Source organism: Herpailurus yagouaroundi, unplaced genomic scaffold (assembly GCF_014898765.1).
Source record: "Herpailurus yagouaroundi ecotype Mexico unplaced genomic scaffold, PumYag 188, whole genome shotgun sequence".
In the NCBI taxonomy this organism is placed as follows: domain Eukaryota; kingdom Metazoa; phylum Chordata; class Mammalia; order Carnivora; family Felidae; genus Herpailurus; species Herpailurus yagouaroundi.
The window spans coordinates 13,802,272-13,828,572 of record NW_024412419.1 but is presented as its reverse complement, the minus strand read 5'-3'; the positions used below and the strand labels follow the sequence as shown (position 1 = coordinate 13,828,572).

Below are 26,301 nucleotides of genomic sequence, written 5' to 3'. Positions count from 1 at the left end.
ATTTAAGTTTTAAGCAAAAACATTAGGGAAAAAACTTTGTAGCAATAAAGCAAAAAATACTTTAAGTTTCCCAATTCCCATTTCAAGACTGTTTTCATATAAAGATAGGCAAATAGTTTCTTTAAGTACAAGACTGAATTGTATGGGTTTACTACATAATTTCACTAATTGATGCTAGTTTAATTTTCTTCAGTTTTATTTTCATATGAATTTAGCTTAAACTTTGAAGGATAATATACCCGGCTTAACTTATAGTTATCAATAAATCTTTATTAAATGTCCACTATGTACCAGGAACTCTAGATGCTAGAGATACAATAATGAAAGATAAAGCCCTGCATCTAAAGACCCCAGGAGGGCAACTGAGAGTAGAGATGAAAAGAGAATTACAACAATGTGTCAAGTACAGGCAGAGGTATTATGAGTGAGCTATAGGAGTATATAAAGTACTCTACGTAATACTGGGCATCAAGTGACATCTGAGCAAAAACCTCCCAACTGTTTCCTATTGTTTACCAACAAGGACCTCTTGGACCAGACTGTAGGGTTTTAGCGTAGTCTGACCAGGTCCTACTTTTCATGCAAGGGCCACACTGGGAATATGATATACATTTGATTACCTTTAGAGGCAAAAGGTGACTTCGATGGAAGGAATTTCATTACTGGGGCTGAGAAATTTATCATCTATCTATTTGGGGGTGAAGTGGGGTAGCGGTAAATGCCACTTTTTCCTATCTACAACGGGAGGCTGTGGAGTAAATAAAGTAGATTATTTCACTAGATCAACCCAACTCTTGAAGAGCTGTGTAAAGGCAGAAGAGAAGAGATAGGTTTAATGACGGGCTGAAAACATCCCTGAAAGTTACGTCAAGGAACTTAAAACTTAATTAGTTCCGATACTTATTGGGTGGGTTTACAATAATGGGCCAGTGCGGGGGGGGGGGGGGGGGCTGTAAACAACCACAATGCCTTCAGGTAATTGCTATCATGTATTTTCAGAGCACGTTAACAAGGAAAAAGGAACACTCCAGTGTGACTTTGCCCGCTTCGGCCTAGAACCGGGCGTGGGCGTTTGCTCCAGTGTGCGGGAAGGAAGGACATCCAGGGGCCATCCGCCTCTGCGGAGCCGCCAGCGGCCAGGCACGCAAGGCCAGAGCGTGGTCAGGCGGCTCTCCCACCGTACTCCCAGCCGAGCCTCTGACCAGGGTTCGCAGGAGCGCCCCTAACCCAGCTTTTCAAAGGAGCCAGAGGAAGGCGGGCGGGGCCGCCTCTCCACGGTCCGCGGGACTTACCCGGACAACCTTTTCTCCTTGGTTTTGGAAGACGCCCCTCCGTCATTTACTAGTTTGGCCTGAATCCTAACTACTGCTGCCTCCAAGTTTCCAAACTTTCTCTTCTAAAATAAAAAAATTTAAAAACTTAAGTGGAAAAAAAAAAAGAAAAGGAAAAGTTCTCTACCTTTTTCGCTAAGCAAAGACTAACGTCTGGGACGCAGCACCCCAACCCGGGAAGCCGGCACAATCACTTCTAATTCGGCGCCCTCTCTCAATGGCCCCGCCTCTTCCGGGAAGTAACCGTCCCCTTTCCGCGACCAGTCTCTCTCTAGGCTTTTCTGGCTTTTAGCCGGTCGGCTCTACGCATGCTTGGAACTGTTGCCGGGGTACTCCGAGTTCTCTTCCCTTTCACTTAGGCAAATCACCCGGCCCCCCAAGTCTCGCCGCAGCCGAGCCCTGCGAGCCTACCAGCTTCCCCGCCCGCCGAGGAGCACTTCCGGCCCCTCCTCTTAGACGCTAGTGGCGCGAAAACCCTGAAAAGCGCACGCGCGGGCAGAGCCCTGGCGGGAGGGGGGGGGCGGGGCGCAGGCGCGTAGTGTCCCGCGGTGGGCGCCAGGGCAGCTAGGCTCCTGCCTTCTCCCACCGCCGGCGCGCGGTTCCCGGCGGGCCAACGGTGGCCAGCCGAGGCCGAGACGACCCAGGGTGTCCTTAGCGTCCCGCTGCACCGCGACAACCGCGCTGATCGTGTTCCTTGGGGGAGACTTCGACTTGTTCGAGGTAAGGTGAGGGCGCGCGCTGTCGCTCTCCCTTGCTCCGGATCCATCCCCTGTCGTTACCCCCTTAGCCGGCGCCCCACAGCCCACCTAGCGGCGGCTCGGTCAGCGGAGCTGCTGCGGTGTCCAGGGTATCCCCGCGGGCCCGAGCGGACCAGCCGGCCGGCGCGGATTTTCGGGCTGTCTCTGTGGGTGACACAGGTCCCTGAACCGCGGGAAACTTGCCCGTTGCAGCTGAGCCCCTCCTCGGGCGGCTCCGCCGGCGGGGCTGAGAAATCCTGCCCCTGGCTGTTGGACCCGGCGCCCGGCCCCAAGCTGCATTCAGGCTTAGAAGACTTGCTGGAGGGGATGGGGTCAGGAGGGAGGGTGGGCTCGGACATCCGGCTCTTGGAGCGAAATCTGATACCCTCACCAGCAGCAACTTCGTCTGTTTACGAGATGTATGCAAATAGCACTTAAATTGGATTTGTTGTTAAATCCCAGCTTCATGTCAACGCAGGCTGTATTATCTAGAAAAAGTAAAATGTAACGTTTGGAGGTTTTATGGTGGCATTTCTTTTCCCTCTTGTGGAAATAAACTGGAGAAGAATCGCGACTGGGAATTGCGGAATACTAGAGTCAAGGATAGAGAAAGGGCTGTAGGACCAATACGACTTGAGATAAAACTGATAATTCTTGGAAAAATCAACTATTTTGTTTTTAAACCCTGAAGGCAGAATTTATGTGAGCGCTTATTACTTGGTGTATATTTTGTGTATATTTCATTAACAGCGAGTGTTTTAAAGGCAAGGTATTCCGGAATGTATATTCTAAGGGGGGGGGGGGGGGCAAGCGCCCAAACTCCCTAACTTTTAGATGGCTGCTATATAGTCTTTTAAAGTAGTCAATAGCAAGAAAATTAAAAAAAAAATTTTTTTTCAGTATCCTGTACAGTGGACTGCAGGTAGTTCCACGGGCGTGTGGGTGGGAGGGAACATAATAGAACTTCTACTTAGATTTACTTTATCTCGTTCTAGTACTGTGTGAAATAGAGTGATAATTTTATGTCAAAATGTGTATTCCAAATTTCTTTTCCTGAATGGGTGGGCGTACAGAAAGTTTGGAGATCACTAGAATATTGCTTTAAAAAACATGTTTTTATATGAGAGAACCAGTGTTGAGTGACCCAGAGTTTATTGGTATCACCTCTTTAAGTTTTATTTCTTATTCTGTAATTGGAGGAAAATAGCTGTAGTACCCAGTGGGCCAGATTCTTCAATATGTGTATTAAATATGTAATGAATATAAAGCATTTAGTATTGAGCCTGGCAGAAAAGTAACTACAAATGGTACATTAAAGTTGTCAAAGTGAGAATCTGTTTTTATTCCCCAAAGGTTAATTTTACTGAGTGTCTAGATGTAGAATTTTATATAAAACCTGCCTAAATCTTGACTTACCATTTTTAAAGTTTTTTTTTAACGTTTATTTATTATTTTTGGGACAGAGAGAGACAGAGCATGAACGGGGGAGGGGCAGAGAGAGAGGGAGACACAGAAACGGAAACAGGCTCCAGGCTTTGAGCCATCAGCCCAGAGCCCGACGCGGGGCTCGAACTCACGGACCGCGAGATCGTGACCTGGCTGAAGTCGGACGCTTAACCGACTGCGCCACCCAGGCGCCCCTTGACTTACCATTTTTAGACCTAAGTTAGGAAAATTAACCAAAGCTATACTTGAGTTACTTTCAGGAATCAATAAACAAGTAACTCAAAATTTTACCATAGTAGTATGCATTATATTTAAGGCATAATTACCTGTTACACTTCTGTATACACATACACTCATAAGTCCAGGTAACTGAGGGTCAAGTATAGTCACTTATATTAATGTTAGCATTTTGATTCACTAGTACATGAGATACATCTTTTCTCATTCAACATACCTAGTGACCAAATTCAAAATAATTTCTGTAGCTTTCTTAGCAACACTTCCAATTCCACCCCTACTGCAGAGTATATTTTACTGTCTATTGGCTTCACAATCTCAGTATCCTAGGATTGCTTCAAACTCAGTGTTTCCAAACAAAATAAATGTACTGTTTACTTCTTTTCTTTCCAGATCTGCTCTGTCTACTTATAATGGCATTTAGCCTTGTGTGAAGATTGTTTCCAAAAATGAAACACAAGATGAAATTTTATAAAGCCCAATTTTTAATTGGTTCAAATAGCAACATTAGAAGGACACATCACAATAGAATCCTTTTTGTAGTTTTTATACATTAACAAAAAATAGATAAGAAGATGGGTAGATTAATATCCAATTTCACTACCTATAAACAAACTCAGTTGTTCATGCCTGGAGGAACCTGGGCATTGAAGAGGTTTGACTTTGGGTTTTGACAAACTTGGGTTTAGATCTGAGCTCTGATAATTTATAGCTAGACAGACCTGGGCAAAATGTCTTATGGAGCCTCAATATCCCCTTTTGTAAAATAAGGATAGTACTTAAAAAATGTTGGGGATTAAAGGAGATATTCAACAAATGTTACTTCTACTTCCCCACTTTACTCATACTTTTAAATCTCTTGATTTCTTCTGTTCCTTCATTATTGATATTGCCACTACTTTTGTTCAGTGCCCCTCATCCTTTCGAGGCTGTCTCTTTTGCCTCTAATCTCCCTCTCTCATCTTCCTTTTATACTGAGACCACAGGGATGTTTTAAAAACATATATCTGAGTGTTCACATTTTATTATCTGAAATGCTGTGCTTAGTATTTCCCAGTTTTGCTGATCTGAGTTATTTGATAGGTGGATGTATGAATTTTTTCACTTAAATATTTATCATGTCTTATGATTTTATGATATATCCCAAGCAGTGTGTTTAATGAGTTCATTACATTTAAAATGAGATTGTTTAATGCAGAATTGAGGATGTTGGTGGCAGTGAGAGGGGCAGAATTGGGGATGAGGTAAACACAGTCCACTGCAGATTCAGATATAGCAGCAATTTGCCTTTATTTTTTTTAATTATTTTTTAACTTTATTTTTGCGAGAGAGTGTGTGCAAGTGAGTGGGACAGGGGCAGAGAGAGAGAACAGGTGAGAGAGATTCCAAGCTGGCACTGTGCTGTCAGTGCAGAGCTGGGTGGTGGCTCAATCTCACAAATCTTGAGATCACTGACCTGAGCGGAAATCAAGAGTCTGATGCTTAACAGACTGAGCCACCCTGGCACCTCTGCCGTTATTTTTAACCTCTATTTCCTATTGATAATTTCAGTTCTGTTATGTCTGTACTCACTGCTGTTAGTCCCTACTTGGATATTAATGAGAAGTATGAATTATTATATGGATCACAATAAAATCTAAAATTTAGGAATTTAAAATCCTGTTGAAGTGTATTTGATCCATTAGATTTCCAGTTCACTTATTTTCTATAATGAACTCTTGCTTATTGATTTTTCTTCTTGAACTTATTTTTTATTGATAGTTGCATATTTGTTACTATTCTACTCTGATTTGCTTCCTGTGAGGGAGAGAGATGTTCCTTAATTCTGACTTTTTTTGATTGTAAATAAACACATAATGAGCTTTTATGGATGTATTAAAAGTCCCAGAGGAGATGTTTTCCATTTTGTGTGTATATCAGAATATTAGAAGTATTTTTCTTTGCATCTGTTTTTATGTCTCTTTAGCCTTTTGGAAACAGTTTTATTATATTAACTTGTATCTAATGCTCAGGACATTCATATGTGTTTTTAAAAATTCATTATCATTAAATTACAAAGTGATTCCTATTTTAAAAGGTAGAATCCTTTGGTGTCTGATGCATGTTACCATGGCAACCTAATAGCAAACTGCAAATCCTAGGCCAAGTGCAGCAAATAAAACACATCGTCATCATGTTGCACACCATCTTCTGTGTAGTACAGAATCTCACATTCATTGTAAGAAGCTTATCACATTTACCTACGTCATCTCCCTCCCCCAGTTTTACTTAAAAAACTGCCATTTTTTTAATGGTAAAATACTAAAAATCAGTCAGCTGATGTCTGAGCGCCTGCTTACCGCAGGATCATTATTGGGCATTAATAAAAACGGTATGTAAAGGGACATTTAATGTGGGGAAAACCAAACAGTAATGCTTCATTTTTGCTCTTCTACAATAAATAAATTATTGCTCAGTAATTAAGGAGATAGAGGACGGGTGGGAGAAAAGGAGATATTTTGGGGAAAATAATGGCATGGTGGTATTCCAGGAAATGTAAGTTAGCAACAAGCTGAAACTAACAGACATTGACTCTTGTTAAATAGTTTAAGAAATATGTTGGATTTTCAAGTTTTGACTTGTGTAAGAGATTCAACATCAACATTCAATTATTTATAAAAGAGATGTTGACTCTTATGTAATTGTGACTAATGCTAATATTATCTCAGGGATTTGTTTAGGTTAAATGTCCTTCAGATTATCTAATACACCTTTTAGATGGTATTTGTTTTATCATGATTAAATTCTTCATTGCCTTCAGGATAAGATAAAGGCCAAGTTTTTAAATGTTATTTATAACGGTTCTTCTTTAGAATCTCCTAAGATCTTGTTAGAAATGAAGATTCTGATTCATTTGATTTAGGAAGGGGGCTGAGATTCTGGATATCTAATACATTTCCAGGAGATGTAAATGCTATTTGCTGGTCCTTGGACCACACATTGAATATCAAGGCTATAAGTTATTTGATGGTTGCCTTCTTCTCTGCTGCTCTAACTTAATTGCTTGCTAGCTACGCCTTATAATTTATGGCATTGTGTCATGGATTACTTACAGTATCGTCTGCACTAAGCAGTTTGCAGACTGTGGCCCAGGGACCCTTGAGACTCTTTCAAAGGGTCAACAAAGTCAAACAATTTTCATAATAATAGTCAGATATTATTTGCCTTTTTCACTCTCATTCACTTATGAGTGAATGGAGTTTTCCAGAGGCTATGAGACATGTGGTGATGTCATTGCTTTGAGGACTGACTGTGTTCTTTGGCTTAACAGTTTCTCAGTTTTAATTTACAGTATGATAGATATTGATAGGCGTAAACAAAAAGCTCTTTGAGATCCTTAGTACTTTTGAAGAGATTGACCACAACCTTTGAGAACTTCTGCCCTATGGTATTAAGCTGTAGACACTAAGACTCAGAGGTGTAGAACTGTACCAGAGCTCTTTTCTTAGCCACAGTGACTGCTGGTATGAGTGGGAATTTTGGCTCTCCACATGGTTTTCGTACACTTTTGGGGGGTGGTCTCTTTACCTCTCTGGATGGTAGTAAAAGGTCTCATGAGACACCATCCAACCGGGAGTGGGAGTAAGTAGCAACCTATTACTGCCTGATCAAGGTGGACACCTAGGCTCTCTAGGCGGGCTCCATGGACACCCATTATCATGACTCCCTATTTGGCCTACATAACGTTCTCTGACACTGGCCCAAATGGGATATGGAGATGCCCTCTTATGGCATTATAAGGTCCAGGCTACCCACTTGACCTTTGCTGAAGTGTGTGTCATTGGGGGAGTAGAAGGAGGTGCCACAGTTTTTCTTCGTGGTTTTGGCTGGAATAGAGCAATTATTGTCTAAAAGCTCTCTGTCTTGTCAGGCTGCCTGGTCCTTTGGCTAGAGAGAGGAAGCTTTTATTAGGTCTTTTTTTCCCATGCACCTGTTGGTATTTCCCCAGTTGCTGTCTTCTCCAAGTCTGGAATATTTAAAGCAAAACAAAAACTCTGGGAACTTACCTTGATGTCATTCCTTGGGTCCTGAGGTTCCTAGCCAATCTACTTCCTTCTCATTCAGAGTTGTCTTATGTTTGTTTTATATATGATTTCCAAAGTTTTTAGTTTCACTAAGCAGGAGAAACAGGGAAAAGCGTATCTATTCCATTTTCCTGGAAGTGGAAGTCTCTGATTTCTTTTTTAACTTGCATTTTGGGAGAAAAAATGAGAGATTGAACTCTAGACTCACACTGAATATCCCTTACATTTGGTTGTATAAGAAATATGAATCAACATTAAAATATTCCCATTAAAGAAAAACCTTGGTTTGATAAAGACCTAATTTTTAGAGAAAATATTTCAAAATTTAATTAAATATAATTTGCATGAAAGGAGTCATGACTACTGATGAGGATTTTACAAAACATAAGGTAATCTTGTCTCGTAAGTGTGAGGGTTCACATTATATCAATGTTTTGAAAATAAAGTTACAGAAAAATTGATTCAAGAGGTTATTGTAAACCTGTTAAAACCAGTATACAAGAAAGAAATGTAAATGATTTCATAAAGTTAACGTTCAAACTTTCTACTTACTAATAGCTCTACTTTCTAATAGCTTTCAGCCTACTTCTTTCTTAAGAAAAAATTTTTAATGTTTATTTTTGAGAGAGAGAGAGACAGAGTGCAAACGGGGGAGGAGCAGAGAGAGAGGGAGACACAGAATCTGAAGTAGGCTCCAGGCTCTGAGCTGTCAGCAGAGCCCTGATGCGAGCTGGGGGGTGGGGCTCAATTTCATGAACTGCAAGATCATGACCTGAGCTGAAGTTGGACACTTAACCAACTGAGCCATCCAGGTGCCCCTAGCCTAGTTCTTTCTTACTTTCAAAAAAACATTTAATGTGTCATGCAGTTGAAGTGATTTCAGAGCATTAAAAGGATGGGAAAATCCCTTAGTTCATTTAACGAGGTATACATTATCAAAATAACACAGCCTAACAAAGATAGTTCCCCAAACCAGTTCCTCCATAATATGTATAGATATTTCATATTTCTGCCAGATCAGTTCTGTCAGTATAATTTTGGAAAGCAGTGGATTAAAAAATTAAACACATATATGGATATCTCTTTCTCCCTTACCCTCCTTTTGTCGCTCACATTCTTTCTCTAGAGGCCCCATTCTGGTTCCTACACATCTACTTCATACTCTCTTTGGAACACCACTCCACTAGCCCCCCACCCTTCTGACACACACACACACACACACACAAAGACTACTTTGTTACCCTGTGTGCATATATCATCACATATGGCTATCATCTGTAGTGAGGACTGACTGGAATCCTTCAGTCCGAAATCAAGAGAGAGAAAACCTCATTTACTCTCTTGCTGCCCAGGTACCTGGTGCAAACCTGGTTGCTGTGGTATACAGTCCTTGGTGGACTTGGGTAGAGACTAGAACCATTCTTCATATTCTTTCCTTGTATCTTAGACATTTTTGATTACCTATGTTATGGATTTTCTCTCCATTTATGTAGCAAATAGTTATTAGGTGCGTATCATTATAAGTCTTAAGTGTATTTTAGAGAGAACAATGAAAGTAACAACCAAATGACTCATAACATTTAATTTTAATCACAGACCGTCAGCTTTGACTTGAGGTGCAGTATTTATATGTTCAAAAAGTCTTGTCTAATTTTAAATACATTAATTTTCTAGGCATAAATTTTATACTACATTGGAAAAAATAGCATGGCTTGTTTCTTTAGGGAACAATTAAGGGAAACTACTGATACTAGGCAACATGGCGTCAAGATATTCTTCTTTGGGAAATTAATTTAAAATTAATGCTTTTATCTGAAAAATTGGATGATGGCTTTGGAAAACTTTCAGAAGACATGGCATCTCTATTAATAGATCTAGGAAACTAGAAAACAGAGTCTCACAAATAAGAGTTTTTACCTTTTGTGAGTTTCAGTAGTCAAAACATTTAGGGAGGCCCATATCCATAAAATCTTGGCTGTGAATAACTCTGAAGTAAAATCAACTAGTGTGGCATGTGCACATGATTTTAAAAAGCCACAACATAAACTTTTTGTCTTACACTTCTGCAGGTTAGAAGTCTGCTGCAGCACCGAGCCCTAAAATCAAGGTGGCGGTAGGGCTGTTCCTTTCTGGAAACTCAAGGGGTGAATCTGTTTGGTTGCCTTTCCAGCCTCAAGTGGCCACTTGTGTTTTTTGTCTCATGGCCCTCTTCCTCTGCACAGATGATAGGTTTATTTTTTTTAACTAAAAACGAATGGGCGTAGTACTTAAAACTTAAGCTTTGTCTTATTTTACTTCATTGTTACTCTAATACATGTTCAGGCCTGATGGCCAAAAGAAAGGAAGAAAATTTCTTCTCTCCCGAAAATGCCAAAAGACCAAGACAAGAAGAGTTGGATGACTTTGACAAAGATGGTGATGAAGATGAATGTACGGTTTCTTTCACAAATGGTACCTCTACTTTGGTAAGTGCAAAATTTTTGGATTGGCCTGATTCTCATGTTTGGCTTATATGTCATATTCTTGATAATTCAATGTCAGGAAAAGCAGTATAGTTTTTAAAAAACTAAGGTAAAATAATGTAACTAATTCTGAAGTTTATGTGAATTATTAGAAACATTTAGGAAAACCCTTAAAACAAAGAGCTTGTTCTTTGGAAATATCAATAAATTTGGCAGACCTCTAGTAAGACTGACAAAGGGAAAAAAAAAGAAGGCATTACCAATAACAGGAATGAAGCAGTAGGTATGACCACTGGCCCTGCAGGCTTCAAAATGACAATGACATGACAGATGTTCAACATCATTTATTATTGAGGAAATGCAAATTAAGAAGACCACAATGAAATGTTACAACACACCCATCAGACTGACTGAAATTAAAAATAACGACAATTTCAAATGCTGGCAAGAATACAGAGAAACCGGGGGCGCCTGGGTGGCGCAGTCGGTTAAGCGTCCGACTTCAGCCAGGTCACGATCTCGCGGTCCGTGAGTTCGAGCCCCGCGTCAGGCTCTGGGCTGATGGCTCAGAGCCTGGAGCCTGTTTCCGATTCTGTGTCTCCCTCTCTCTCTGCCCCTCCCCCATTCATGCTCTGTCTCTCTGTGTCCCAAAAATAAATAAATGTTGAAAAAAAAATTTTTTAAAAAGAATACAGAGAAACCGGATCATTCATATATTGCTGGTGGGAATGTAGAATGATACTGCCACACTGAAAAATAGCTTGGCTTTTTTTTTTTTTTTTTTTAATTTAACACACACCTGTCTACCACATAACCCAGCATTTGTCCCAGAGAAATGAAGATATACTTTCACACAAAATTCTATACATGAATGTTTATAGCAGCTTTATTTGTAATAGCCCAAACTGAAACAACCCAGATGTCACTCAGTGAGTGAATGGTTAAATACTGTGGTACATCCATACCATGAAATACTAGTTAGCAGTGACCTCCTGATGTAGGTGACAATAGACATTTCTTTTTTTTCAATTTTTATTTTTTTAATGTTTATTTATTTTTGAGAGACAGAGAGTGTGTGGGAGTGAGAGACAGAGCAGGAGCAGGGGAGGGATAGAGAAAGAGGGAGACACAGAATCCGAAGCAGGCTCCAGGCTCTGAGCTGTCCGCACAGAGCCTGATGCGGGGCTTGAATCCACAAACTGTGAGATATGACCTGAGCCAAAGTCAGACGCTTAACTGACTGAATCACTGAGATACCCCATAGACATTTCTATAACATTTCTGAAATGACAGTGTTCTAGAAATGGAGAACAGATTAGTGGACCAGGGGTTCAGGTGGGAGTGGATTGGGTGGGATGTGGATCAGCTATAAAAGGTGACCTAAGGGATCCTTGTGGTGATGGAAATGTTCTGTATCTTGACTGTATCAGTGTCAGTATCCTGGTTGTGATTTTGTACCACAGTTTTTAAGATACTACCATGGGCAGAAAATGAATAAAGAATTCATAGGATCTCTCTGTGTTATTTCTTACAACTGTATCTACAATTAGATCAAAATAAAAGTTTATTTTAAAAAACCTTCAACCATAATTTCTGATATTCTACTTATAAAAGGATATAAATGTTTCCGGTTTTTAATAAGATGGCATCCAAAAGAAGACAGCCAGGGAGTTTTTAAAGACTTTATTTATTTATTTATTTATTTTTAAATTTTTTTTTCAACGTTTTTATTTATTTTTGGGACAGAGAGAGACAGAGCATGAACGGGGGAGGGGCAGAGAGAGAGGGAGACACAGAATCGGAAACAGGCTCCAGGCTCCGAGCCATCCGCCCAGAGCCTGACGCGGGGCTCGAACTCACGGACCGCGAGATCGTGACCTGGCTGAAGTCGACGCTTAACCGACTGCGCCACCCAGGCGCCCCAAAGACTTTATTTTTTTTTAAGAGTTTTTAAATGTCCCTTGGGGGACAGCATCTGGATATATTTTTGATTGGCACAACTTAGGTAGATGTGTGCTTCTAGCATGTACTGGGCAGAGGCTAGGGATGTTAAAATTCTCAAAATCGCAAAGCAGCCCCCCTCCAACAAAAAATTACCTGACTCAAAAGGTTAGTATCGTCCATATTAAGAAACTATGTAATACAATTATTAGATCCTTTAAGGACTTGAGAATGAGTAGTTATTCATTGAAGGTTCCTATTTAATTTCATCTTACTCATTGAAGTTAAGATTATTCACTTGTTATATAACTTTTCTTTAGTAACACTGCTGATCTTTCTCCAAATGCTTGGATGAGTATAATGAGTTTATTAGACAGATTAATAATTAATTGTTTTCTCCCTCTGTTTCTTGCTCTCTCTCTCCTTTTTTTTTTTTTTTTTGGTTAATAGACTGCAGCAGAAGTTGGAATAATTGAGAGTATTCAGCTAAGAAACTTCATGTGTCATTCGATGCTTGGACCCTTTAAGTTTGGTTCTAATGTCAACTTTGTTGTTGGCAACAATGGAAGTAAGTGCTTTTGCCCTCCTTACTTTACTTTGAGTAGTATTTTGAAGTTAGAATGCACTAACTTTTTAAAGTAGGTGATTGTGCATGCTGATAAATCTAAGTTTGGGATCTATAAACTGTGGTCATGAATATTTTCAGTATTTGCTGCTATTCTGTGCTTAAAGAAAATAATAAGTTAACTCTAGGTTCATTATTTATGTAGTAGGAATAAACATTTCCTACTTATTGTTTTGACTCCTTTTACCTTGGTGTTCATACCATAGAAGAGTGGACAAGCCTTCCACAAGAGAGGACTAGCCTCATTGTGATTAAGGCAGCCCTGTGTTTTACATCTATTAAATGTTATAATAGAGCACAAATATAGTGCCATGGGAATCCAGACAAGAAAGAAACTATTTCTCACTGTGGCCAATGAAAGCTTAAGGAGGAGGTGGTATTTATGGTGGCACTTGAATGAAAATTATAGATTCTTTAGGCCTCATTGGGGAAGAGGAGGCTGAGATGTTCCAGGCGAAGATTGCTTATTAGCAGAGGTTTGGAGGGGCAGAAATAGATGTGCATGGATGATGGTGAACAGCCTCATATGGCTTTATCATATCCTACATGGTAGGGAGGGGCAGAAGCTGATGCTGGAGGGGCCTGTCGTAGGTGATACTGGTGAGGATCTTGAATGCCACGATAAAGATTTTGGTGTTGTATTCAGAAGTCAGTGGAGAACCAATTACAGTTTGTCAGTAAGGGATGACATGGTCAAGATTTGTGAAACAAAGTGGCCACATTGTGGAGAATGGATTAGAAGGGGAGAGGCTTGGGGGTTAGAAAGACCAGTTATGCAGCTTTTGTGATGGACCAGCCAGGCATGAGCTGTCGACAGCTTGACTGACCAGTACATGGAGAGGAAGCTTGCCAGAGTCTATGGATGGTGATGGTGCTAGAACAGGATAGTAGGTGAATGCAGCTCCACATTCTGCTTAGTTGTTCTTTGTTTCCCCTGCTGTATATTCAGTCCAGAGGAAAGTGTTTTCAGAAGGAGAGAATGGACAGAGGGATTAGTGCTACTGGGAGGTCCCACAGGACAAGAAGTAAGGAAAAACTTGTGGGTTCTGCAATTAGGTCTTTTCTTCTTTTTTAAATTTTGAAATAGTTATTTTATTAATAAAACTTAGAGAAGAAAAAATAATGCAAATAGTGGAGGCAATGAATTTGGAAACGAAGGAGAGATTTAGAACAGAGACTTGAAAGGCATTCGAGGTACTGAATCAGGTTAGCCAGTGGTGAATTTTGGTTAATTTAGGGTATGTTGTGGGAAATGATGGGCTGGTAAGAGTTGATTGAATTGGTTGATTGTGGAGTTCAGAAAATGATTGCATATTCTGGGTAATTGTTTAGATATTGAAATTTCAGCTTGTGTTATTTTATGTTAGAGTCAAAAGAAGTATACTTTTCAGAAAGTTAGCAAATGAATAATCAATTAGGAATAAGAGTTGTCAAAATATTACATAGAAACATTTATCTGTATGACTGATGATTTTTTTTTCATATTGAAGTTCATTTATTCATTCAATAAATACCAGAGTGCCTGTTATGGGCCACTATTGGCTGTATCACGTTGAATAAAACAGACAACATCCTGTCCCTGTGGAGCTTGCTTGCATTCACCGGTTGTTAAAAATAGTTTCTGGCTTCTGTGAATTTGTGGAAAAGTAAATCATACCTAAATTAGAATGTGATAAAGATTAGATAAATTCAGTATCTATGTGTAATCAAAAAGATAACCTCATTTAATAGGCTGATGGACCAAGATGAAACAATGAGCATCTTAGGTTGGAAAGATATCAACCTTTGTTTTTTTTTTTTTAATTTTCTTATTAGTGGCAAAAATTTGAGTCCTGAATTATACTAATTTTGTTTCTAATTGCAACAGCTAAATATTTCATGATATATACAATTCTTTTTTTAAGGTTGCTGAAAGAAAATGGTAATCGAAGTGTAACACTTCATTTCAGGGTTAGAACTAATTTACATTTTCATTCAGAAATCAAATTGTGGGATTTCATTCAGAAATCTTTCATTCAGAAATCAAATTGTGGGAGTCAGCCTCTTCTTTTCTGTCTCCTTAATGAATGTGATTTCATCAACACCTGTTTCCGTAGGTGGGAAGAGTGCAGTGCTCACAGCTCTCATAGTTGGTCTTGGCGGAAAAGCAGTCGCTACCAATAGAGGCTCTTCTTTAAAAGGTTTTGTGAAAGACGGACAGAAGTAAGTGTTTGCTTTGTACATGTATTTTCCAGTTCTTTAGTAAGAAGCGGCTGCTTTAGATTCCCAGTTCATGTAAACATGATAGGAAGTGAATTGGCTTCCCAGAACTGAAACGGAAGAGTCCCATCTTTCCATTCCTTTCTTTTCTCCCTGTTGCCAGTATGGCCCACTGTTGCCTGTTCAGCTCTCCAGAAGGAAAGCTCATGTAAAGTACTGCCATGTGCCTGCCCTGTTATACTCTTGTTTCTATTACCTTTTTGGAGGAAAGAACAAGCAATGATGAATCTATGTACTTCTGTTTATTTTATTTTATTTTATTTTATTTTTTTAATGTTTACTCTTTTATTTTGAGGGAGAGAGGAAGTGCACGCAGTTGCACGCACAAGCTGGGGAGGGGCAGTGAGAGGGGGAGAGAGAATCGCAAGCAGGCTCCATGCTGTCAATGCAGAGCCCGACATGGGGCTCAGTCTCAACCGTGAGATCACGACCTGAGCTGAAATCAAGAGTTGGACACTTAACCAGCTGAACCACCCAGGCGCCCCACTATGTACTTCTACTTAAAGAGATATTTATAAACATTGGACTTACCTTGCTCTTGATCCAAACCCAGCCTGAACAAGTTCATGTTGGTGTGTTACAGGCAAAAGCAGAGTCAGCAACCAGCCAAGGGTCCCCGCACAAAATTTCTGCCTCCAGTTCACTAAGAATTCCAAAAAAGTATTCTGGTGTCTTTGATTTTTCTGTCCTTTACTCAGGTGGTTTGCAAGTGGGTTTGATTTGAGGACTACACCCACACATCTGTTTGTGGTCCATCTTGACTCTTGGAAAATGGTCATAAAACTGCCTTCATTCACTCTACACCTGTATTTCTTCTTGATATAACTTGCCTTGATGTAACTTCATATAAATTGCCCAATTTGCATCATCATAGACTTAAGATGGCCTTTTGCCCATTAGGAGCACTCTTCAGGCCGGTCTCCTTATTCTTCTTATTACTGCCTCGAATAACTCCGAAGGGGTCCTTGCGTCTCCTAAAAACTAGAAGTCCCAAACTGTTCTGCTGGCTCGCAGAGTGAGGCCGCTGCCATTGCTCAGTGCTCCTTTGCACACCCCATGCCCAGAACTTCTGGAACTTTGATAATTAGCAGTGAGATCTTTTTTCTCATATAACAGACTTTCCTTCTGCTCAATGTTCTTTCCGTTTAACTTCAATTTTATTACCAAAAAACAGAATAGGGACGGGATGTGAACCAGGATTGCAGTTTTCTCATGTATTTCTCAGAAAGCTGTAGGAATATTAACCCAAGCCAGGGTTCCAAGTGGACTCAGGAGAAGGGAGGTAAAGATACACGGAAAACATTCCCCATGCTGTATGGCCATGGAAAGTAACTATTCGGTAACAATTCTCCAGCATATTTTCTGTCTCTCCTTATCTCATTTGGGCTGCACTCAGCAAGGTCTTCTCCCCCTTCCATAGTCCCCAACCAAATGATCTCTGAAATAAGAAATTAGCTATTCCAGCCTTTTTAATGGCTCCAGCTCTGTTTCAATTCATTGTATTTAACTATACATTTCTTAGTAGTCTAAACAGTCACATAGTCTACCTAGTCAGATAACACATTGATCTTTCAGATAGAAGCTTCAGGAAAAGAAATAATTTTTTTCTGTAGCCCTAATTGTTTTATATCCCAATTAAATAATTTTTTGTTTTTTTGTTTTGTTTTGTTTTTTTCCATTTGAGAATTATCTGGACCAAAGCAGAAACTTCTTTCTGAGACTTGTCTTCAGAATACCATTTTTAAAAAAGAAAGGAAAAGGCCAGCTTACACAGATCACCTACTTTTAAGGACACAGCTGCCTAGAGGAAATTAATATATTTTAAATAGTTAATAACAGTTAAAAGCCTTAACCTGAGCTCAGTCTCCTTTTTACAGACCTTGACTGAAAAAGTAGCTTAAAAACAGCTTTTCCAAACCCACTACTATTTCTCTAGTCATCCCATTCTGTTTAAAATATTTGATATCTGTGAATCTCTTCATATTTTATAGTCTCTGATTCTGTCATCATTTTTTACAGATTCACCTCATGGAGCTTTGCAGTTCTAGTCTTAAGTCAGTTTTACATCTAAAATTTGCGTGTCTGCTCCATTTTCCCTGAAGGAAGTCTGTCTGGCACAGGTTTGGGAGAGTCCTCGGGACTCTCCTTCCCCCCATGTCAAACATTACACTCCCCGTTGGTAGCACCTGGACTCAGTCCTGTATTGTTTGGGGTTTTAGCTCTCCGTAGCAGTCTTGCCTAGTGAGATTTGGAGAAGCCAGAGAACCTTGCCCTGAGACACTCTGCCTGGGTGTCACCTCTCTGTCAGCTACCAGCTCTTTACAGTGGTGGTGAATGAATTCACCTAATACAGCTTCTCCCTTGGAAACCTCTGTCAGTGCCCCAAGGTCTCATGACCCTCACTATTCAGGTTCTTTTTGAACATATTTAGTTCACTGTTCCCTCCCTTGGCTTTCTAATACTAGCCCTGGTTGCCTTGGGATCTGACAGCTGCAGCATTGGGAGTGAGTTATGGAGGGACAAAAACTCTTACTCGTGCTGTACATTGCTGATGTATTTAGTCAAGGCTACAGAACTTAACTGCAGATGAGCTGGCTATTCAGAGACAGAGCAGATGCATCATATTTTTGTATGGTTCGTGCCTTGTTCGTGCCTATGTTCGTGCTGCTGCCAGGTACCTCTGTGCAGATAGACTTTTCCAGGGTTGAGAAAGAAGCCAAATTCTGTCTGTGGCACTGCTTGTTTGTGATGTCATTCTAAAAGAACTCTTCACTTAAGGATTTCCTGTATTTACAGACGTTGGGCTCCCTGGCTCTTGACCCAAATTGAGAATTAGCCACATCAGTAGCTGAGGAGACAGCAGTTATTGCCCAGCAAAGGTGTCCCTGTCTCCTGTTACTAGGAGGCTTTTCTCTTAAACCTTAATTTTTTGAAAAACTTGCTTTTCTTTATTCAGTTCACATCGCAACAGAATACCAGTGCCTCCGAAGTTCTCACAATACTAAAGGTAGCTATTAAATACACAGAGTAGCTAGGAATGAAAATAATAAAATATATGTTTGCTAATCAAGAGAGATGTTTGATGATTCAGAGAGGAAACATATATAATCACTTTATTTTTAAAATGTTTTCATGAAGTACATTCACTTAATATAGGTAAACATACGAGTTAATGAAAAAAAATATTTTTATTCCGTATTGTGGGCAGCTGCCCTTCCCCTACTACACTTTAGTTAACGGTTTTCAACTTTGACTGTTCATTAGAATCAACTGGAGAGCTTTTAAAAATTCCATTAATTGGGGCACCTAGGTAGCTCAGTAGGTTAAATGTCTGACTTTGGCTCAGGTCATGATCTCATGGTTTACAAGTTCGAGCTCCATGTCGGGCTCTGTGCTGACAGCTCCGAGCCTGGAGCCTGCTTCAGATTCTCTGTCTCCCCGTCTCTACCTCTCCCCTGCTCATGCTCTGTCTTTGTCTCTCAATAATAAATGTTAAATTAAAAAAAAAAAACCTCCCATTAATTACAACTTGTCTGGAGTGTATCTGTCCTAATTGGGTATTTCTGATTTAAACACACACACACACACACACACACACACACACACACACACAGGGGCGCCTGGGCGGCTCAGTTGGTTAAGCATCCAACTCTTGATTTCGACTCAGGTCATGATCTCATGTTCATGAGATCCAGCCCTGCATGGGTGCTGGATGTAGATAGAGTCTGCTTAAGATTCTCTCTCTCTCTGCCCCTCTCCCGCTCATGTGCGCTTGTGCACTCACGCCTTCTCTCTCTCTTTAAAAAAAAAAAAAAAAACAAAATACACACACCCCAGCCCACTTAGGGTAGCTTTAGAAAACAAGATTTAGGGGTGCCTGGGTGGCTTAGTCAGTTAAGCGTTTGACTCTTGATTTCGACTCTGGTCAAGATTTCACGGTTTGAGTTCAAGTTCTGCATAAGGCTCTGCACTGACAGCACAGAGCCTGTTTAGGATTTCTCTTCCTCTTTCTCTGCCCCTATTCTCTGCTCTCTAGCTCTCTCTGAAAATAAATAAATGAACATTTTTTTAAGAAAAGGGAGATTTATTGTAAAAATTCAGGGATTTGTATATTAGAAGCTGCAGGAGCGAAGAAGTATAGTTGGGTCTCATGAGTAACTGGTACTCAGAGACCTCAGAACCAAGGATCTTTTGTCTCTGGGCCTTTCTTTTCTGTGTCTATGGGTTTTTCTCTGTATTTTTGTCTCTAGGCCTCTATCTGCCTCTCCCTTCCTTTGGGTCCATGCGGCAACCCTTCTGTTCCACCTCCCTCACCCCCTTGTATAATGGGCTGTACCGTATTGTGCTCCCTTCCCTCTGTCTCCTTATGACAGGTGTGTGGGTTTGTGAGGAGTGTGTGTTCTCTACCTTACAACTTAGCCAAGTCTTCATTACTCTGTGTCTTTGTTTGTGCAGTCATCCAGTCATCCATGTCTAACTGTCTTAGTCTTTGGGGCTGTGTAGTTCTCTGTGTCTGATTTACTGCCAATATCTGTGGGTGTGTCTCTTTCACTTGGTCTAGGTGGTTTTCTAAGAGGTTATCTGTTGTGTGCTCTTGCTTCTCTCTGTAGCCTCTGCACATGTTTTGCTTGCTCATCTGAGTATAAAGCCCCAAATTGGTTTCTCTAGTCCTCAGAGGCTTCAGGGAATCACCAGCTCTTAACGTGGTTGTGCCTTCATTTGAGTTTGTTTTTAAAACTTCATTGTGAAATAACTTAGATTTATGGAAGTGTTGTAAAGATAGTACACTTTCCTTTATACCCTTCATCTAATTTCCCTTAATGTTGACATCTCAGGTAACTAAGGTTACTCTTTCTGAGTTCGAATCAGATTTCTATATTTAGCTCCATCCCTGGAGGGCAGGGTGAGGACTGATCAGGCTACTAAGCCCTGTCTTTCTGCTCAGGCTCTGGTGAAGAAGAGGGTGACTGGAGCAGGAGATAACAAAACCCTTCAGTATGTCTACTGTAATATCAGTTTACAGTGAAGTTTATCTTGAGTATTTTTTTCTGCATTTCCTGCAGATGGGAACAGTTTGGGAATCTGATTATAAATTCATGAAAACAAGTTCTATTAAAGATTTCATTTAATTACTAGTTAAAGCAGTTTTGCATTAAAGGGCTTTAGCATTTTGGGAGATGTTCACCTGAATCAGAAAAAAAAATTGATTGCTTTTACGTTTAAGGAAATTATGAGTGTGTATATAGTAATATACTTCCTTAACACTTTTTGTTTTTCTACCAAGTCTTATTTTTTCAAAAAAAAGTAGAAAAATAAAGATTGATTTTTTTTTCCTGTATAAAAATGTGCATGGCTATAAATGCTCTAAACTTGTTTAAAACTTTAAAAATAATTCCTTTATAATATCAATAGAATTTCAAGAAATTCTGAGCTTCTGTTTACATTTCTTGGTATCAAATACTTTCATTTTTTTATTGCCATACATTTGAAAGATGAAAGTTGCTTCATTTAATTCTAATGTTCTTGGAAGATGTTATTATTTCCCCATAATTGTTACTTCATCATTCTTAAGGGATTGCTGTCAGCATGATGCTTTATTTTATAGTCAGACAGTGTAGTATTCCATGTTGCCTATAAAAGGTGTCTAACTTATCTGCATGATTTGAAACAACCAAAATTTTAATGCGTTTTATGTGACCCTGGTATTTCTATTATGGATAGAATAGTCAGTATTTCCATAACTCTTATTCTCTCTTTTTTTTTTTATTAGGCATGATATATTCAGCATTATTCTGTAGTAGCCTATCAGCCATCAACTACTGGTATAAAGCTACTTTTCAAATGAATTAGGCAAATTATTTTGGAGGTTTTGAAAATTCTAGTAACCTAGTATTGAAATTGCACTGTACCTTCATGTGACTTACCTTAACCTTCTTGCTTTAGCTCAGCAGATATCTCAATAACATTAAGAAACAGAGGAGATGATGCCTATAGAGCAAACGTGTACGGTAACTCTATTGTTGTGCAACAACACATCAGCATGGATGGAAGTCGATCTTATAAACTAAAAAGTGAAACAGGTTTGTTATGAATGTCTTTTCATTTCATATAAAATATTAGTAAATGTTCAGTTAAACAGTGAAGTGATTGCTCAGGTATTCATCAAAACGGCATTTCTTCCTAATTTCTTGAAACCTTTCTCATGTCAGATCATGGGTTGGTTGCATGTATGTGTACATGCACATGTTTATGTACGTACATATATACACAGAGTTGTTTCATCCCAGGACATTGGACAGCAGAACCATGATTTTGGGTCCACTTGAAACAGGCTATGCCATTTCGTCCTCACCCGCAGACCTCCTTTCACCCCTGTAGTTGCTAGCACATGTGGAAAGATGTGGTTCGCAAAAGGTGGGGAAAAGGTTCGCAAAAGGAAGAGGAGGCAAAGAGGTAGGTGAGAAGGAAGAGCAAGCGTTTAGCTAATGGGAAGAAGAGAAGCACCGTCATGGTGTCCGCGCTTCTTCCTCTGTGTGCTTGGGTCATGATTACCGTAGTGGCCAGCTCTCTCAGATGCGTGCGTATTCTTGATGACATCACAAAAATAGTAATGCTTATATTGGTAAATAATTGCTTCATTTTTCTCTGTATTTTTGCCCTAAAAACAGTCTGGTCATTTGTATGTGTTTCTCTTAACCAGGCACCGTGGTTTCTACTAGAAAAGAAGAGCTGATTGCAATTCTTGATCATTTTAACATACAGGTAATTGCTAAATCTGCATTCCTGATTGATGCATCTGGTCACTTTTTCATAAGCTGTCATTTGCAATGTCGAAACAATTCAGATGGGCTCATATGAGTAAATTGACCACAGGAGGAACATGTACAACTATTGTTAGCGACATTGCTTAAAATTTGCGAATTCAGCAGGAGTTTTCAATGCCTAATATCACACTCGTATTTTGACAGAGCAGTCAAGAACATGTAGTCTGCACCAGTATGGGATAGAACCGATGTTCATAAAAGCTATACAGTTTCTTTGCTTTCTGTTGCCCTAGGCTCCCTAAGCTCAGTTGCTAAGTCATTGTAGAAAGGAAATTTATTCCAAAAAAATAAAGCATTTCTTTATGTACTTTGGAGTTCTTGATCATAACTGCAGGAGGTGTGTCAAGTCCTTTCTGCTAAGATAACTTTGAGTAATTAGAAATAGAGCATGTAGTCTAATGATGTGAGCACTGGAATTGTCCCGGGCAGTCATCTGATTCACCTATATTTTGTAGGTGAGGAAGGAGCTAGAAAAAGTAAATGTACACCTACAGTCGTCTAGGCATGCTTGCTGGTAGAGCCCGGATTGGGATCCAGGCATCCCTGTTACATTCTGATGTACTACCCTGCCTTATTCCGGGACAAAGAACACCAAGACTAGTCACCAAGGGAAAAGAACAATTACAAGTCTAGGTATCTTTGCCAGTTTGGTTCAGAACAAAGCTATCCAGAAAAACTTTCTGTGATGGTAGAAATATTCTGTATTATGCTATTCAGTGGGGTAGCCACTGGCATCTTGCTCTTGAGCACCTGAAATGTGTGACTGAGAAATTGAGTGTTTGATTTTATTTAATTTACTTACGTGTAAAAAGCTCCATGTGGGTAGTGGCTTCCATGTCAGGCAACAGAAATTTAGAAAAATACTTATTAAAATCTGAAGAAAAGCAGACACATCAAATAAATTTGAAGCTAGAATGCAGGACAATTTTAAAGCAAAATCAGGAAAACCAAACGTATATGGAATCATAGATGTTTGGGAGGATCTTGGAGGGCATCCAGTAGATTTCTCACACTCTGTACTTACCCTGTGTGGAATCCTTCACTCTTCAGCAACTACTTCTAAGTGGATTGTGATGGAGGAATCACTTCTGCCTGAGGCTTCTGATTCCTTCTGTGGACAACTCTATTTATCAGAAAGAAAAATTATGGGAAAGTTGAATTAAGCCTGTTCTCTAAGTTCCCGCTTCCTTGGGGAATGTAAAAACATGTTTATTTCTTTTGAAATATGTAAAGATTGTTACAACTCTTCTAGTCCTCTTCTAGTATGATGCAGTTGCTAAAGGTTCATTTATCAAAATATAGAAGGTCTAGAGCTGCACTTACCTGTATAATAACCATAGCTACGTGTGGGTATTAAGCACTTGAAATGTCCAAATTGTGATGTACTATAGTGTGAGATACATATGAGATTTTGAAGAGTTACTGCAAAGGAATAATTCAATTTTTATATAGGTTATTTGTTAATTGATATTTTAGACTAGAAATATATTAAAATTGATTTTCCCTGTTTATTAATATCGCCACTAGCAAATTTAAAGTTATCTGTGTGATTTGCATTATCTATCTATTAGACATTGGTGGCCTAGGATAACCAAGTGGGAGGAGAATATTTAATGTCTTTAAGTACCTAATTATTTTGTCCCCTGTGCCTATTCTTCTTATCCTTTCTCTGAAGTTTACCCGTTTGTGCTTGCCTTTTGCTTGTTCTAGAGTCTCGACAGGTAAAGCTACAAGGTTCTTACATAATCCCTAGAGTAGGGTAGGAACTAGGAATCCCATTTCAAAAACAATCAAAAAGTTGTAGACAAAAGAATATAAGTTTTGGTGAAGTTAACTGATTCAAAGTTGGTTAAAATGTCTTGTCATTAAAGACTAGAACATTAGGTCTTGTTTTTAAGAAGTCAAATGGAATGTGAAATGAAGATATAGGGCAAGCTTTGTAAAAAATACGTGGCAGTCTGTGTGGCCTACCTATATAATAGTAGTGATAAAAATAATAAAAAGTGGCATGTAGAAGTTTGTTTTTTGTTTTTTTAATTTGAGAGAGAGAGAAAGTGGAGAAAGGGCAGAAGGAGAGAGAGAATCTTAAGCAGGCTTCATGCCCTGTGTGGAGCCCAATGCGGGGCTCAGTCTCACCACCCTGAGATCATGACTTTGGCTGAAATCAAGAGTCAGACACTTAACCAGCTGAGCCACCCAGGCACCCCTGTAGAGGTTTCTTTATAACTGCATAAATGGTTTTGTTATCTTAGAAGACCCCAAATTTTACAGATGGTAAAATGAAGGAGTTTAAAATTTTTTTCATTTATACTGGTCCTACATATTCCATAACTTTCAAACCGTATTATTTTCTAGTATGTAAATTATTTTCTTATTAATGCCAAAGACATAAATGAGTAATGACCTTGAATTTTTCTGAAGCAAGTTACATGTTTTTTAAACTTTTTCACCTGTACTTTGATGAGTTACTGTACTTTACTGTTACTTTAACTGTACTTTAACTTGCTAGTTAGATAGTTTAATTCAAGCAATAGCTTATTTTAAATGACTCCTCCTCCAAAAGGTAGAAATAACTCCAGCATTTCAATTTATTTTATAATATCTTCATGAAGAAATAACAAATCTGAAAGAAAAATAATCACTACTTGTCATCATAATTCCAATTAGAAATAACCAAGTTGGGAGCTGCCTGGGTGGCTCAGTCGGTTAAGCAGCCAGCTCTTCATTTTGGCTCAGGTCATGATCTCACCGTTTGTGAGATTGAGCCCTGCGTCAGGTTCTGTATTATTCTTGAGATTCTCTTGCTACTTGGGATTCTCTCTCTCTCCTCTCTCCCTGCCTCTCCCACTGTGTTCTTGCTCTCTCTCTTTCTCAAAATAAACATTAAGAAATAACAAAGTTGGACCTTTTGTATTTAGTTGGAGAAACTAACTTGCCCAGGGCAACATAGGGGGTGAGAGACAAGAACCCAAGTCAGCTGAGAGCTTTATTCACTGTTGTCTGATTGTTAACCAGTAGCATAGGAGTGATATTCTATAAAACAGGTGAAAGAAGTAACAACTTTCTAATAAAAATACTTCTTCAGAGATTTCTTGTGCCCTCATATAGTGGCAGAAAAATTTTGACTATGCTATTTATTTTAGTATCATGAAATATTGAAATATTTTCCCTACATTAATAACTAACATTTTTTCTTTGTGTATTTACCCTAATACCGTAACCTTAGCCTTCTTGATGATGCCATGGGTGAATTCTATTCTGTATTTCAGTCGGTTTATCTTAAGTCGTTAAAATGAAATAATCAGAAATAATCTTTCTTATTTATTTCAGGTGGATAATCCAGTTTCTGTTTTAACACAAGAGATGAGCAAGCAGTTCTTGCAGTCTAAAAATGAGGGAGACAAATACAAAGTAAGGAACACCAAAGTAAATATGAATTTATCAAAAAAGAATATATTTCTAGATTAAGCATATATACTGAATATAACTTTTGCTCATGTTATAAACACTGAGTTTTTAAAAAATGTTTATTTATTCTGAGAGAGAAAGAGAATGATCAGGGGTACGGGAGAGAGAGAGAGAGAGAGAGAGAGAGAGAGAGAGAGAGAATATCCCAAGCAGGCCTAGCACTGTCAGTGCAGAGCCTGGTGCAGAGCTTGAACCCAAGAGCCATGAGATCATGGCCTGAGAGGAAATCCAGAGTCAGAAGCTTAACCGACTGAGCCACCTAAGGGTCCCTTGAGTTTTTTTGTTGTTTTTTTTTTTTTAAAGCCATTGATTTATAGTAATAGTGTAGGGCTAATTTAGGAAAGTTCTAAGTAGGTATGATAGAAATGTAATTTTCATGGTAAATTCTTGCTTTCACTCTTTGGCTCTGAATTCTGAGAGAGAACGGATTATTCTAAAATTAATCTTTAAGAAAATTAAAAGGAATGATTGGTCATGCATAACAACCTTTAAACCTTAAATTATAAAGCTAGCAAAGTATTTGACTTCTACTAAAACTTATGCTGTAACTTTTGAATGGATTTCACTATTTCCTTTTCTAAAAATTTAAGATGTGTAAAGATCAAGGATATGGATGTTTTCTCTTTTTTTCATACTTGCTTAAAGAATGAAAGAATAGTGAACGTGAGTTTTTAAGATGGTATTATTATCACACCAAAAGTGTTTTCTTACATAGGCTTTTAAGAGTTCTTTCAAGTAAATGTGTAGATGTGAACAGAGTAGGTGAAATAAATTTGGGGTCTGAAAACATGTTCTTTTGTGTATATCTTTACTTGCTCAAGATTGTTTTTAGTGTCTTTTTACATAATTAGTCCACAATTTTTTTCTTACAGTTCATGGAAGTTTACAGACTCCTAATTGTGTTTTC

At 39.1% G+C, this 26,301-nt stretch overlaps 2 protein-coding genes across 2 annotated transcripts in view; one reads left to right on the top strand and one right to left on the bottom strand.

Moving 5' to 3' along the window:
• The window catches only part of GEN1 (GEN1 Holliday junction 5' flap endonuclease), a 29,120-nt gene extending 27,314 nt beyond the window's left edge, over positions 1–1,806 (bottom strand). Inside the window, exon 1 of the mRNA XM_040496125.1 lies at positions 1,293–1,806. The gene's annotated coding sequence lies outside the window, so the exon portion shown is untranslated. The remainder of the gene's footprint in view (positions 1–1,292) is intronic.
• A 52-nt stretch (positions 1,807–1,858) lies between these two features.
• The window catches only part of SMC6 (structural maintenance of chromosomes 6), a 78,821-nt gene continuing 54,378 nt past the window's right edge, over positions 1,859–26,301 (top strand). The window contains exons 1-7 of the mRNA XM_040496124.1: positions 1,859–2,051; positions 10,138–10,280; positions 12,669–12,786; positions 14,940–15,045; positions 21,046–21,182; positions 21,803–21,864; positions 25,257–25,337. Coding sequence (XP_040352058.1) covers positions 10,143–10,280; positions 12,669–12,786; positions 14,940–15,045; positions 21,046–21,182; positions 21,803–21,864; positions 25,257–25,337 — 642 coding nt within the window. The 5' untranslated portion in view covers positions 1,859–2,051; positions 10,138–10,142. The remainder of the gene's footprint in view (positions 2,052–10,137; positions 10,281–12,668; positions 12,787–14,939; positions 15,046–21,045; positions 21,183–21,802; positions 21,865–25,256; positions 25,338–26,301) is intronic.